Source organism: Homalodisca vitripennis, chromosome X (assembly GCF_021130785.1).
Source record: "Homalodisca vitripennis isolate AUS2020 chromosome X, UT_GWSS_2.1, whole genome shotgun sequence".
In the NCBI taxonomy this organism is placed as follows: Eukaryota; Metazoa; Arthropoda; class Insecta; order Hemiptera; family Cicadellidae; genus Homalodisca; species Homalodisca vitripennis.
In genome coordinates this window covers 83,123,963-83,141,052 of record NC_060215.1, presented here as the reverse complement: position 1 = coordinate 83,141,052, position 17,090 = coordinate 83,123,963, and the positions used below count along the sequence as shown (strand labels likewise).

Genomic DNA, 17,090 nt, shown 5'->3' with positions numbered 1-17,090 from the left:
ACCTCATTAATTCTACTGTTTGCACAGTGGAAAAGAGCGATTTTTCTGTACAATGCAATTTTTTAACGGGATTGGCATAGGAAACATGAACTTATCTGCGGCCTGAGAACTACAGTCGAGGTTTTAGAGGCAGTAGTTCAATGTTTGAGTGGCAAACTGAAACCAATAAATTTCAGAAGCGAAAAGGAGAAGCCATGGGTAGAAGTAAAAGGGAAAGAAAGAAATAAAAGCAGAAATTTAAAAACAAAACAAAACCAGAAGCAAACTAAAAGTTTCAACCAACTCAATAACTTTAATATAGGAAAGACTTATGGAACAAGAAACAAAAACAAAAATATGAAAAACCAAAAAATACGTGTCAGCATCCCTCAAGTACACCCAATAATTTATTCATAGTAAAGTCGGTAACAATAGGTGATAACCATGCTAGGTACATTGCTGGTCTGCTAGCAAAATAGGTTGGTCCGGCCACAATCGTCAGAGAATTTTGCAAACCAAGAGCTAAATTTCTTGAGGTGACGGCAACCAATTCTCCACCATCTGAATGCCTTGTGCTGCTTGCCGGGACTAATGACGTTGCAGCCTGGGAACAGCGCAATATATATCGCCACCTGCAGGAGTGAATTGTATATAAACCCTTGGAAGGCAGACTGATTGTCGTCACCCTTCCACACCGCCATGATCTGCCCCCACCAACTATACCATCGACGAAGAAGTCGTCCTTGTGAATTACTATATAGAAGAACTGGCTATCAAGCACAACATCCAAGTCCTTGACTTTAATAAAATCAACCAGAGGTACTTCACGAGACATGGCTTGCATTTAAAGATGAAAGGCAAATGGCTCCTAGTCTAATTGATAGCGGAGACTCTGTATAAGGTGGACCATGAACATCACGAGAGGGCTGACAAGGCTAGCTGTAGACGCTCCCCTCCGTCAGCGCAGGATGGGTCTTCTGGGACACTGGCTGCGACACCGCTCTCACATGACATCTACGCAGATGCTGTGAAGTTAACAGGAAGAAGGAATGAGGGAAATATTGTTAGCGGACCTGATTTTTTAGAAGAAAACCCTGTCTTTTAGCAGCAGAGTTAGCTCTAATGAAATCTAAAACTCATTACAAATCCTAAATTTAGAATTCAAAATTATTCATCAAAATGTGTAAAGTGCCATACATAAAGTAGAAGAATTTGCATTGCTTTGTGATGAATTACAACCCGATATTTTGGTTGAATCTGAACATGAATTCACCAAAGAAACCATTGGCATTTTTGAACTAAACAATTTCAAATTGGCAAACTCTTTTCACCGTGAACAATTTAAAGGAGGGTGTGTAGCTATATATGTGAGGCAAAATAATTCAAAATCAAGCCCTTCAAAGTCTACTATAGTTCGGAAATTGACTTTGAAGTTGAGGGTGTCAGTTTTTCTTTAAACGTATCTGAAACTTTGGTTGTTATTGGATTGTATAGATCTCCAAGTGGGTGTTTTAGTATATTCCTAGATAAATATAAATTCCTAGTATATTCCTAGATACAATTTCCTAGAAATTTACTTCTAAATTCTCTTCAGCATCATAAATTCTGACTAATTGGAGATTTTAACATCAATGTACTGAATCTCACCAACCCAATGACCTCACGATTCCACGACGTACTTGATTCACATAATTTGAAATGGTCAGTGAACTCAACAACTAGGGTAACCAAAACATCGAGCACCGCCATTGATAATGTGATTACGAATATAAAATATTATCGCGTATCCATATTTGACTCCTCTACCTCTGACCATTTTGCACAGGAGGTAGTCGTCTTGGGATGTGACCCGTTGGTAGACAGGCCCAGACTTGTTTATAACAGAACATTTCTACCCCACAACATTAGAGAACTGAATAAAAGGCTTGAAAATGAATCTTGGATTTTTTTTACTAATTGCAATTCATTCAATGACATGTTTAAAGCTTTTCATAAATGTCTCTTGTATCACTTAAGATTATACATGTCCTTTTAATACTTCAAAAGTAAAAGCGAAGATACACAAAAGTTCTTGGACTACCCGCAGAATTCTTGCATTGCAAGAAAAATTAAAATTTTTTCATTCAATATATCGCCAATCTGACAATGAAAATTTCAAAACTTTTTACAAAAAGTACAAAAAAAAAATCATAAGGGCGGCAGATTTAGATTCAAAGTTTAAAAACACCGAACATTTTTCAACAAAATTCTTGACGTATTATTAACAAATCAAAACCCACAATTAAAAGTAAAATGAGAAAAATAAATTAAATAAAGGTTAACGAGACAGTAATTACTGAGACCTCAGACATTGCTGAACAGTTCAACAGTTTTTTTCCTCTATTGGAGTTACCTCTCCTGGTTTTCAATATCAGGGATCAAAACGTGCCATCCAAAGCACCGCTGACAACCATGGCGCTGACTCCTGTGACTTGCGAGGTTGGATGACATTAATGGCTTTTCAATGTGGTTGATCGAACGTTGCTATATGCACTTTTTAGAACCACTAACAAAACTGGTTAATTTATCCTTTGAGATGGGAATTTTTCTGACAGATCTAAAGCTCTCAAAGGTAATTCCAGTATTCAAAAAGAGAGATCCTTGCCTGACCAGCAATTATCGACTAATTTCAATCTTGCCTATATTCAATAAAGTGTTTGAAAAATTGTTTCTGAAGAGATTTTTAAACTGTGGATCAGTTTAATATATTTTCACCTAGCCAGTTTGGCTTCTGAAAAAATGTTTTCACAATTGATGCAATAAACAAACTTGTGGATCTGATAGACAAGAGTAATCACTCAGTGTGGGTGCGGAAGTGGCGGGGTCTTCATACTCCAACACATGTGCCAAGACAGAGCGTCCAGGAAGCACACGCACAGACATCTTCTCTCTGTGCTGTACTTTTCGTGCGCGTGCACCTGGGAACTGCCTGATCCAAACCTTGTCTTCTTTGATTATTCCGGTCAGGCTGAGCTGATCTGGCAGGCTTCTTTCAGACTATCCTCGCATTCATTTTTCTTTTTTTACTACTCTCACCTGTCGGGTAAAATTCCCAAAAATCTATCTATAACCATCCTAAATCTAAATTTCCTTCTGCTTCCAAGCCAAGGTGGAACAGCATATGCCGAGGGCTGAGTGATCAAGGAAGTGCTTGGTCGTTTATATGCGAACTCTGGATACCTGGCGACCTCCAATTTAAACTTAGCCTTCCCCAAGTAGAGCGGGACAATGCTTGGGGTGACCTTTAGATCTCCGGTACTTGTGGGAACAAAATGAGTACACAAACAAAAAACAATGAAAACAAACCAGAGAGCTCTTGTAGCACTCAAAAAGTGGATGAAAATTTACAAAACATAGAGGGATTGACGATGGGTTCCGACCCTAGCAATCCTGAACAAACCCAAAAAAACAGGCGGACTTCCTAATAGAAGTCCTCAAACCTCCGACTCGGCCAGAGTCGACACAGATGAAGAAGGCGCAATACTGGAGGGCGAACACCAAGAGGAAGAGGGAGGAAAAGCTGAAAGCCTGCTCCCAGTACTGCCTAAACTATGTGGAGCCGCCAGGAAACGTATGATCTGGTTTCGGAAAAGAGGTTATTCTCAGGAAGAAGCCAAGGAATTGGCCTTAAAACCAATTCCAGCAGAAGAAAATAAGCATCTGAACAAACAAAAGGAGGAAAAAAAAAATCAAAAAGACCTCACTCTGATGGATCCACACCGGAACGTCATCGGAGAAAGAAAACAAAAAACGAAGGAAACAGGGAGAACATAAGGAGCAATCCGCACAACCCCAGAAACCTTCATATAAACAAGCAGTAGAAGGTATAAGGGTGGGGGTTCTACACTCCAATTTTCCCGAGACCCTACTCACGACTGGAGGAGATCCAGAGCTTCATCCTGGAAGCTATTGTGGAGGAACAGGAGCGTCCCTACTCTCCAAGATTCTACGGTATCAACAGGACCGATGGAGGAGACCACGAAAATGTCAGAGCAATCTGTACATACCTTACCTGAAAGGTCTACTCCACAAGCCAGTGCAGCGGTCGAAAATGAAAAATCAACCTGTTCTCTCTCTTTTTGAAGAGGGAACCCTCTCTAAAAGGTCCATCCGTCTCAGCCCAAGGAAGAAAAGTGGACAGCGTCTCCAAACAATCCAAATGGAGGGACGGGGATGGACCACCAGGGGGAGGTGGAAAAAAGGCGTAAGTATGTGCCTAATACAGATAAACCTTCACCATGCTAAGGGCGCAAGCGACATCTTGGGAAGGAGTTTTATCTCAACAAACCTGGATATCACCCTAATCCAGGAGCCTTGGATAAATAGAAGTTGCAGCAGAGGATTGACGACTCAGGTAGGTAATCTCATATATGATCGATCAATTGAAAACCCTAGAAAATGTATTCTAATTTCAAAACAATTAACAGCCTTTCCTATTACAGATCTAATAACAAGAGATCTGGTGGCGGCTACAGTGAAAGTGGCATCACTGCAAGGGGTGAGAGAGGTTACTATAGCCTCAGCCTATTTCCCAAACGCGTCAACAAACTGCCCACCAAAAGAGATAGAAAGACTATTGCAGAGATAAAGGTTCGGCCCTCATTCTCAGTTGCGACTGCAATGCTCACCATACCTACTGGGGAAGAACAAACATAAACCAAAGAGGTGAGGAACTTCCACAATTTATGTTTAGCAATGATTTAGTTTTAGAAAATAGAGGGTCAAGTCCAACCTTTTATTACTAGAACTAGGAAAGAAGTCATAGACATAATCCTATCCACAGGATTCAAAAACATAAACATTGTAAGGTGGCACATCTCAAAGGAGGCCTCACTATCGGACCACTGCCCTATTAGGTTCGACATGGAGGAGATGGGGGGGAAAAAACGTGATCCACAGGGTTCCTAAATCTACCAACTGGAAGGGATACCGAGTGTCCCTAGCAGAAGAGTTGGAAGAAATAGATCCCTTCCAGAAAAATGAAATTTACTTAGGTCTGCACAAATAGTAGAACAAGCTATAATAAGGGCCTACGAGAAAAACTGCCCTCCCAGGCAAAACAGGCTGAAGAAAGATGTGCCGTGATGGGCTGGGAGGTTGGAGACATTGAGAAATAAAACTAGCAAACTATTAAAATGGGCAAAAAGGACAGACGATTGGCTCCCTTATCTACACGCCCAAAACGAATATAAGAAAGAACTTAGAATGAATAAAAGAAGAACCTGGAGAAATTTTTGTAAAAACATTAACAGCCTTCCTGAGGCTACCAGGCTTAAAAAAACTCTCCAAACTCATCACACTAACCCAGTGGGGACCCTAGTAAAGGCCAATGGAGACCTAACAGCGAACAGGAAGGAGACCTTAGAACTGCTTCTGGAGACTCACTTCCCGGGGGGTCACTTGACTCGAAATGAGAATAATTATTCTCTAATCAAGGGGGGATCCAGCCGGAAGGTTGCTAAAGCCAGACAGCGGTCTAACAGACTATTTATACATGAAAGAATTAAATGGGCTATAAGATCGTTCAAGCCATTTAAATCTCCTGGGGCAGATGGAGTTTTCCCGGCCCTTCTTAAAGAGGGGCTGGACATCTTATTAAATATTCTTATCATTCATTTTAAAAGCAGTTGCACCTTAGGGTATATACAAAAATACTGGAGGACAGCATTGGTGGTGTTCGTACGGAAAAGACAGGGATCCGACTCAACCCAACTCGTTCAGACCAATAAGCTTAACCTCCATCATGGTGAAAACTATGGAAAAAATAATAAACAGACACATAAGGGACGTAATATTACCAGATCACCCACTTAGTCCCACACAACACGCTAATAGAAGGTAAATCAACTACAACGCTCTCCACAACTTAGTGGGAGAGGTGAAGAAAACCTTTGAAAAAAAGGAAGCCCTAGTCAGCGTCTTTATGGACATTGAAGGAGCTTTTGACCGAGTAGCATATCAATCCATGGAGACTGCGATGGAAGGTTTTGGAATTCCCCCAGATGTAGCCAAATAGATAGTAGCCCTCCTAAAAAGCAGACAAGTAAAAGCAAAGTACTGAGACGAATCTGCCGCAATCACGCCCCAGAATGGCTGCCCCCAGGGGGGATTTTGTCTCCTCTCCTGTGGACGATGGTGGTGGATGATCTTCTAAGCAAAGCAGAGAAGAGGGGAACTAGGCTAGTATGTTATGCGGACGACCTAGTGCTTATGATTAAAGGAAAAAACAAAGGCATGCTGGAACACCTAATACAAAAAGAATTAAACCTCATAAGCAACTGGTGTCATGGGGAAGGTATTCGGATCAACCCATCTAAAACAAATATGATTACCTTTACCAGGAAAAGAAAGTTCCAGCTAACACAACCTGTTCTGGAGAGAATCAGCATCAATGAAACAAAAGAAGTGAAATACCTGGGTTTAATCCTGGATGAAAAGCTCACTTGGAACTCCCATATTGAAAACAGGATATCCAAAGCAACAATGGCCCTTGGGGCCTGTAAGAGACTTTTTGGATTTAAATGGGTACTTAAACCCAAATTGATATATTGGGTATATGTAACCATAATAAAACCAATGGTCACATATGCTGCCTTAGTGTGGTGGCCGAAGGTAGAACAAACAACAGCTGCTAAAAGACTACAGAGTCTTCAAAGGCTAGTTTGCTTAAGCATCACGGGAGCGATGAGCTCCTGTCCAACACTAGCAATTGAAGCGGTCCTGGGATACACTCCTCTGGGGAGGAGGTGGTGAGAACAGCCACTCTAAGTGCAATGAAGCTTCTAGGAACAAAGGCAATAAATGCTACCTCCTTAGAAGGCCACATGCAAGATATTGCAAAAATTTCCTGAGGCTGAAATGCTAACCAAAGTGTCAGATGCAATGGTTAAGAAATACTCCTTTGACAAACTATATATGGTCTCTATCGGAAGTAGGGGGAAATGGATTAAAAAGGAGGCCTACCCTACAAAAGGAGAAGTTTTACACAGATGGTTCACGCCTTGACTCTAGGGCAGGATACGGAATACACGGACCTGGAGTCGACATGGCTGTGCCTCTAGGAAGACATGCCACGGTTTTTCAGGCGGAGGTCATGGCAATACACTCATGTTCCAGAAGACTAATACATCATGTACATGCGATCCTTCATCAGAAGCGTGAAGACGGATGCCTGGCTGACTCCTAGCTTCCGAAACAAGTAGTTTTGTCCTGGATGGGACATAAGACACACGGACCAGGCAAGATGTCATCCGAAAGGGTTCCGGCCTGGGCCCTCCGTGGCCCGTAGGGGGTTTAGTGGGTAGTCCGCAAGGGAGTCCCACACTCTGTGCGCAAATGCATTCCCCCATGTAAAAAAAAAAAAAAATACAAATGAGGACAAAAGGATTAAAATACTTAATACTTTCTGATAGTCAGGCTGCACTGAAGGCACTTGGTAGCTGTTCGTTTGATTCGGAAGCGGTCTGGGAATGTAAAAATGCTCTAGCAGAGCTGGCAATGAATAACAGAGTAACACTTGGTTGGGTACCGGGTCATGAAGAAGGCATTCATGGGAATGAAAAAGCAGACATTCTCGCCAAAAAGGGAGCGGAATCCACAATGGTGGTGCCTGAGCCAGGTTATGGGATAGCCTTCTCCAACATTAAAGCTCTGGTCAAAGATTGGGAAAAGAGGATAAGACACAATAATTGGAGTAGAGCCTCAAGATTAAGACTATCCAAATCGTTTATCTCTCCTTATGTTAAAGGGTGGACAGCTATCTTAGATCAAAATAAGGAGGATATAAGACTAATATTAAGAATGTTGACAGGACATGGCCCCCTAAGGAAACATCTTATGAGGGTGGGCCTTAGCCAGACTGACGAATTTAGACTCTGTGGAGAAGAGGAGGAATCAGCAGAGCATATTTGGTTAGATTGTCCTGCCATCTTAGAAACTCGGAAAAGAATCCTGGGAGCATATCTCCTCAGTCCCAAGGATATCAGAAAACAGGAGTGCTCAAATCTGATCGGTTTTCGCAAAAGCCTCGGACTTTGAGGACACAAAATTAAAGTAAGGGAGGCGCAAAGGTCCTTTTAGGACTAAGCGCGGGGACAAACTGTCCTTTTCCCTCAGGAAGGAAAAAAAAAATCACTCAGTGTCTTCTTGGATCTGTCCAAGGCCTTCGATTGCGTCCAACATGCTACACTACTGTCTGAGCTTGAACATTGCGGTATTAGGGAGCTGCCACACATGTGGATTAAGTCTTTTCTTGAAGGCAGATATCAGTGTGTCCAAATTGAAAACTCAATCTCATCTAAAATAAGAATGGACAGTGGGGTCCCTCAGGGATCCGTTCTTGGCCCCGTTCTCTTTTTGATTTACGCTAACAATTTGACATCTTGTTCAATTTCAATGTCGAATGCGTTTTATTCCCTTGATGAGTTCATTACAAATCGCTGGGAATGATAAAACTATTTTGTTAACTCTGTTGTCGAAATTAATAACATTTTTGTGTTGAAAATTGTAAAAAAATGTTTTAACATTGGTCAAAATTAATGTTTTAAACTTATATTTATAGAATAATTGTATTAGAATAAGTTAGACGCATGCAATACAATTGTAAAAAATTGACTACTGTAATTTGAAGAAAATTTGAATATGAATTTTTGAATTTGAAGATCACAGAAAGATTACACTTCATAACTGGATACAATATTTTAAAATACAAGAGGATGTTTTTACTAAAAAGTATTGGAATCTACAGGTTTTTTTTTTTAGAGCGATATTTATTAAGTTAATTATAGTTTGTAGATGACTTTTCTTAAAGCCAAATCAGTATTGGTTTAATGCGTGAAAGTTCTACTTTCTACAGGGCATTAAATTCACTTTTCAGTTTTGTGTTGAACGAGTAAAAATATAAATGTGATGTCCATTGCTACACTTGGACATCATTAATATAATAAGTGGCACAATAATATTCATTAAACATTCTTTACACTATTTACAAGTAAGTTAATAACAAACAGATGATCTCTTTGCTAGTTCCCAGTGTTATACGAGGTGTGTTCAAAAAGTATAGCGAATTTTGTGTATTTAAAAAAATTATTTATTTATTCGTGAATATCTATTTTGTCCCCTTCAAAGTAATCCCCCTGGGATATTATACACTTGTGCCAACGTTTTTTCCAATCTTTGAAGCACTTCAAAAAATCATTTTTTTGTATCTTGTTCAGCTCCTCCTTCGATGCCGTCCCTATCTCGTCAATCGTGGCATAGCGTCATCCTTTCATGGGCCTCTTTAGTTTCGGGAACAAGAAAACTTCACAGGGGGCCAGATCTGGGGAATATGGTGGCTGCGGTATCATTAGTGTGTTGTTTCTGGCCAAGAAGTCGCGCACAAGCAGCGATGTGTGAGCAGGGGCGTTATCGTGGTGCAAAAGCCAATTTTTGTTTTTCCACAAATTCGGTCGTTTCTGGCAGATTGCTTCGCGCAAATTGCGCATAACTTGCAGGTAATATTCCTTATTCACCGTTCTACCTTATGGCAAGAACTCATGATGCACCACGCCCCTGCAATCGAAGAAAACTGTAAGCAAAACTTTCACATTCGACTGAACTTGGCGTGCTTTTTCGGTCTTGGTTCGTGCGGCAGCTTCCATTGAGATGATTGAGCTTAGGTTTCCACATCATAACCATAAACCCACGGTTCGTCACCAGTTATGACCCTCTGGAGCAAATTCGGGTCGTCGCGGACAGATTCTAACATCTCATTAGCAATGTTCAAGCGATGCTATTTTAGATCGAAATTTTGGTACGAATTTTGCGGTGATCCGTCTCATGCCCAAATTATCGATTAAAATCGAATGGCAATAGCCAATCGATATGCCTAGGTCCTCTCAATAATAATTTTTCTAAACTAAGAAAAACTAGCTAACTAAAGTTTCTAGATTATAGATTTGAATAATGTTTTCAGCAACTTTGAAGACTCACGACTTGAAAGAGAATATCACATTCTAATTGGAGAAGACGTAAAGACACTATTTGGTAATTTGAGGTATTTTAATTTCGATAATATACCAAATTAGAAATTTATTCTTGTTATTCACCTTTGAAGACTATTTCAATATTAAAATAAATTTTTATATAAGCTATTATATTAATGTAATGTTTTTGCCTTTATTTCAAGATTTTACAATATTTTACCAAATAAATTAATCATAAAGCCTGACTGAAATAAATGATTAAATATACAATGTGAGTTAACCCATTGGCCTACACTCACGTATATAACACGTGCAGTGATGCACGGACCAAACCTGAACGCACGTGCGCAGCACGATCTGGTGACGTTGCGATGTACTATTTAAAGTATTTATAGTTTTTTCCCATTATATGGTATGCCAATACGCTTTCTGCATACCTTTTGAGTTGTTAGTGATTTCAGGTGTGCCAACTATGGCAGAAAAATAGTACTTTTTTCAATAATTGTAATCTATTACCAGTGCTTATTTTGTGTTGATACTAGGATTATGTTACCGCTAGCACTTCTGACAATATTATAGAAAGTTTATTACAGTAGTTTTATAAAATCAATTTAAATATTTATTTGTGATATTCAGTAAAATTTTGTTTTTTTCAAGGCTAAAGGCTAACCTGCAAAATAGAATAACATCATTTGTCTGTGAAGTTTTATACTTTTATTTTATTTATTTTATTTTTACAGTGTATTTTTTTTTAGTGTAGTTCTGTGTTTTTATATGCAAATTATGTATGAATGCTACAAAATCTGCGACCCGTGCAAACTGATGGAAAAACTGCACTTGATGAGTACTCAAATATAAATTTTTTAAATAATAAATGTTCAAATAAAAATTTGAACATAATTTATTTTTCATGACAAAGAGTTACTGAACAATAATATATATTCAGTTTTTAGATAGCAAATAATTTTAATAGTGAAAAAAAAAATTAAAACTAAAGTTTTTTACATAAAAAACCCAACATTTTTGTTATAACTAACATTATTAGTAAATTTAAAACTAAATAAAAATTAATTCTATAGTTGTAAAATGTAGCCTAGTTTCTTAGAAACGTGATGGTAAAATAACCATGGTAATAACTTAATTAGTTAGGTTATAAAAATTATACGAAACCTTTACACTTTCAGCAAAATTAATTGCTAGTTCAGGTCCATGCAGCACCAGAAAAACTACTAGGCCAATGGGTTAAAAGTATGGATACACTCTGGTTAGTTTTTGATGGATAAAGATAGAGGGATGAAATTCAGGACATTTTTTCTATCAAATAGAAGTTACCTTTTTAGTCACTTTTAAGTGCATATTTCTCAGAAATGGGATTTTGGGGGGTGAGGCTCAACATTTTTAAATGTAAGGACCCTCATTTGAAAAGGCTTGATAAAAGAGAAAGAAAGTTGTAACAGTGACTAAAAAGTTCACTTCTATTTCCTAGAAAGTTGTTCCGAGTTTCATCCCTCCATATTTATCTATCAAAATCTAAACAGAGTGCATCCATACTTTTGACTCACACTGCATAATAAATATTATGTTAAACTAAAGAAAAAGTAAAAAAAGGAAACTGATATCAGGCTTTACTTAATTTTTCCAGTAACAAATATTGCATCTATAAATTTGTTATTTTAGTTTTTTGAATAAGTATATTTCATATACTTTACAGTGTAGAGATTTTTACCAAAACACTAAAACAAACAGTTATTTACATTTTATCAACTTTATTGTAGAAATATAAAACATTTAAACAAACTTTGCACAGATTTAATAAAATATTTACTTTTAGTTGAAATCACTGATTTAGTTTGAATTATTGAGTCAAAATTAACTTTCCAACAGCACATGGGAATGTGACAACAAAATAAACACCTTTTCTATAGCTCAATAATATTTTTAACATGATATCACTGGACAGGACAGCAAGACAAGGCAATAAGACAAATTCAACGTTCACTAGACAGGACAGCAAGACAAGGCAATAAGACAAATTCAACGTTCACTAGACAGGACAGCAAGACAAGGTAATAAGACAAATTCTACGTTCACTAGACAGGACAGCAAGACAAGGTAATAAGACACATTCTATGTATCTAACTAAACCCATGGGAACTAAATAAAAATCACCAAGATGTTTGTTACACTTACCTGCACTGGTGGCAGGTAGTACCATCAGGTGAGTATATTTTGTCTTTTACAAAATTTGCAATATTTTCTAAATGCTCATCTGTTATGTCCTCAACAGAAGGCACTTCTCGTTCTTCAACACCTTGTTTGACATTCCTTTTCCTTCTTTTACTTTCATGTGACTCATCATCAGAGAGATAGCCACCATAAAATGAATTTCGTTTAGTTGCTTGACTCTAAAAACAGGTATTAATGTGAGAATGTAGCAACACATAATACAAAAATGTGGGACAGCCAAAGTTTTACACTCACTCAAAACAGTAAAACTTGGAACATCAATATCAGAACTTTATGTGATGATGAAATCCACCAGTATTCATTGAAAATCCTCAAGTGTAAGTCAAGATCCACATTATTCAAAATATCCTGATTATACAAGTAAAATATTCCTCAAACCCTGGAAGTCTCAGCTCACATTGCTACAGAGATGGCTGTTCAGTACTGTCATAACAACAATCTCATTGTGAATGAGACTAAATCCAAGCAGCTAGTCATGGGAGGGAAGAAAGATGGGGTGAGATTGCTGCCAAACATCGAAGCTGTGGATGATACCTAGGTGTTACAATTGACAATGGTCTAAAATGGACCACACATATTAAACTCAATGTGATTCAATGACCAACTGAAACATTTAGAATATCGCAGGACTGAACACTTTCATAGTTTCTACTTACTATATGTAAAATCTCGTATTTAGTTCTAATTATTGTCTTATTTCAAATTGTTATCAGTTGTTCCTATCCTATATATGATTTTATTAAAACTTTAAAATTCTCTCCTTTTATTAAACCTTTTAATTTCCTTAGTCAATGAGACATTTCAAACAATGTTATGAGTACAAATTCTACTTATACAAGTATTATGTTACGAGGCTTATTGTGTTGAGTTAGTTTATCTGAATATTAAACCTGTCTCAATTTATCGGGCCTCTGCTGAAACTACTATCATTTTTCCATATCCGTATTTGAATGTTTATCGACTCTGGTACATAAAATAGTTTTAACATTTATTTACTAAAAGACTTAATACTAATATATCAGAAAATACCAAAGCACAGGGGCAAAAGGATATAAGTGTAATAACAACCTTTAGTTTTTTCTAATTTAATTTTCCCAACAAAAACTTTTGAAATATCCAAAACCTGAATTGATAACATTCTTACCAACAGTTTTAATAAAATTGATTCCAAAAATACCAGATTAATTTGGAGAATGGAATTTCACACCACAAATCGTCTGCTCATGACAATAAATACATCTACCACATATAAAAATGTATTAATACTAACTCTACCAAGTGCTCCTTAACACTTTGGACACCAGAGCCTGCTGCACTACCTATGACTGCCAGTGTCTGAAAAGCCGGTTCTTCCCAAAACCGCCAAAGCCTATTTTTACACTTTAGTAGGTTTTACATTTCGCTCTGTACTGCCTTTAGTTTTTATTTAAATTAAATGATTTCTTTTCTGTTTTATAGCTTTTTACATTGGCTATCTAGTAGCATAAATTAAAAGTGCATTTTGTATACAACATATTGATCGGAGTATAAATAAAGAGTAAAACAGCCAATTAGTTCTACTACTATCGTTTCAAAATATATATATATATATATATATACATATATATAATTATATTACACGGACATAAACAGAAAAGGATGGCATAAACAATTTACAATAATTTAAGTTGACATACATACATTGGAGTTTTATTAAAATGATCAACTAACCAGTGTTGAGACTTGTCAGAGTGCACATTCCATTTTTTAGAGTTGTTCCTCTCTTCTGCCAGATTCCATCAAATGCCACTGTCAGGTTTCTGAGATTATTTTCATCTGATTCATTATGTAAAACCGCTTCTTTTACATGTTACCTTTTGCATGGATTTTTCAGCAATATCAAAAACACTCTTTTACAACATTTTGTATATCTTGTATGCCCTGAGTTCGGCTTCAGCAAATTGAGTAATGCGCACAACAGCTTTCCGACCTCACCGCTTTTGCTGATAAATCTAAGACCATACAATATTCTTAGACTGATGTTGTATAAATTGGACTTATTACTTTTATCACAGGTCCAGAACTGGTTTTCTTCATGGCATTGCAAACATGACAGTGATAACTTATAAGCTAAACCATTTCTTCTCTCTTTCATTTAATCTAAAATAACTTCTCTGCCACAAGATTTGCAGACAACATACTTGTTCCAGGCTGTATTCAGTAGATATAGAGCAACTATAATATTAGTTTCATCTCTAATGTACTGTGTGAAGTCACTCACACTTTCATAGTTTTGATTTTAAAGCACTAGGTCTAGATTGAGTGGAATTATCAGACCTAGACCTAGGCCAGTAACAGTAGATCTACTTCTCTCACCTTGACCTGAAGCATTGGTCCCAAAATGCTGGTTCCCCTTGTATTTCCTTCTTTAAAAAAAAAAACTCACGACGAACCAGTGTTTCGTCATGATAATAAGCACTTCACAAAGAGTATAATTCACAAGACAAACACCACATGAAAACACGAAAATGCAGCTATAACAAAATTGCTAAACATAACCATAAAACAAAAGCTTGCAGAAAGCTCAACTGTAGTCTGTTACAGATGTTCAATTGTATCTGCAATGCACTGATGAAAACCCAAAACAAGATATCACACAGTAATAACTTTGTAGAAATACTTGTATAACAAGTGTGGCAGCTGATGCACAGTAGACTACTCAAAACTATACAAAATCTCTGAACACATAATCTCTAAAAATTTTATAAATATAACCTTTAGACCTTTAATTGCCTTGCATTAAAAAAAAATCAGATAGAACTAAATAAAAATATAAAATCTTTTGACAAAAGTTTTTTGGGTTTAACTTACCTAAAGGACTTACTTTAACGACTTGTGATAATATTTACTTTTTCCAGATACTTCACTAAGGGATTTTCTTGATTTCCTGAAGTGAGGTTCTATCTGGGTACTAGACAGAGACTTTAGTTATCTTCTAGTAGTTTTGTTATCTCGATTAGATTTCTGTGGTTAATAATTAATTCTGAGTATAGATGTTCAAACTTTTTACATTTAGTTTCTTTTGTATTGTTTTCTTCTAATAATGTTTCAAGTTTATTTTTTTTTAAATTAAAATTACTTGAACATTTAAGGTTATGGTTGTCAAATGTGGTTACAGCATAGGTCATAAAAAAATCCAGTTATAAAAACTTGTGCTAATAGTAACAGTTTTTTTTACAGTACTTCTGTTATGAATATGACAAAATTTTATAGTCACCACTAAAAGTAGTTCCATTAAAAAACTGTTCAAACATAGCACTGGCAGAAATCACCACCACATAGAATATATACACAATATCTATCTATATATAACTACAAATAATGTTAGCCCTTCTGAAAATAAAAGTAATGTAATAACGCTTGCGGACAGGGATAAGGATCCCTTGTATAAAAATTTTAATTTTATGTACGTTGACACAGAGGACGTGTAAAAAATTATTACTTCACTGAGAAAAAAAATTCTGTTGGCTATGATGAAATCACGATAAAATCAATTAAATATGACAAAAAGCATTTAAATAAGTGTTATGCCATTTAATTAATTCATCCTTTGTTTCACGAATTTTCCCAGACCAATTAAAAATATAAAAAAATTATACCAATAAATAAGAAAAATTATACGAAGACCACATAAAATTACCTACCTATTTCCATTCTTCCCATAGTATCAAAACTTTTTGAGAAAACTTTAAGCTACTCAGTAATATTTAACATGGTTTTAGACCTGGAAAATTCATACTAACTGCTGCAGTCTCATTCATAGAAACTGTAATTGAATCAGTTGATAAAGATAAATACACAACATGATTTTTCATGGACCTATCAAAAGCATATGATAGTCTGATATCATCCTGTTCTGATTGAGAAATTAAAATCAGTAAAACTTTTACAAAATGCAATTAAAATGGTTTCAATTTTATCTTAACAATTGATGCCAAGTTTTTGAAATTACTCATACAATACAAGATACTTATTTTTTTAAATCGTATCCGAAACTCAGAATATTAAGTACGGTGTCCCTCAAGGATCGATATTGAGACCTCTTCTCTTTTTATGTTAGATACCAACCTCCCTTACATATATGCAACAAAGTAACTTATGTCTTTATGCTGAACTTTAAAATTATCAGCAAATAGTGTTGAGCAAGTAGAAATTATTAGTTTTATTGAAATTGAAAATATTGGAGGTTTCTTAGAAGAGCAAAATTTATTGCTGAATACACAAAAAAACTGATTATGTGAGATTTAAAACACATCAGAATAAATAATTGGCTGAAACATTAATTACTTACCACTCTTAGGAAATTGAAAGTAAAACTAATATAAAAATTTTGGTCTTAACAATTGATCAACACTTAAATTGGGACAAGCAAATTATTCAGGTCTTATCAGGTGAAATTGCCAATCTCACCCCTACAGTAGTAAAAATAAAAGAAACATAATCACAACCCGTCACAATTTTTAAAAAAACAAGCTTTATTACAAAAGATGAAGCAAATTTGAATATATTTAAAAAAATACTGCAATACGAGGGCTGTCAAGAAAATAAATTATGTTTTGATATAAACAAAAAAACAAAGCACAAAAAATTGTATTATATAAATTTGAAAATGACTATTTTTCTACATAGTCATAATACAAATGTAGGCACTTAGCGGCAAACTAGTTTTGAAATACCAGTGTTATAAAATTCTGCCGCCTGAGACTTCAACCAGGTAATTACACACTCCAAGGGTTTCCATGTTGTCATCAAAGCACTGCGTTGCAAGCAAGGAGTCTTCATTGCTGGAAACAGGTGGTAGTTGCTGGGTGCAAGGTGGGG

The 17,090-nt window shown here is 36.4% G+C and overlaps 1 protein-coding gene across 1 annotated transcript in view; it reads right to left on the bottom strand.

The window, feature by feature from the left end:
* Positions 1-17,090, bottom strand: part of LOC124369274 (cell division cycle-associated protein 7-like) — a 72,828-nt gene that overhangs the window by 13,040 nt on the left and 42,698 nt on the right. The window contains exon 5 of the mRNA XM_046827187.1: positions 12,174-12,388. Within this exon, the coding sequence (XP_046683143.1) occupies positions 12,174-12,388 (215 nt within the window). The remainder of the gene's footprint in view (positions 1-12,173; positions 12,389-17,090) is intronic.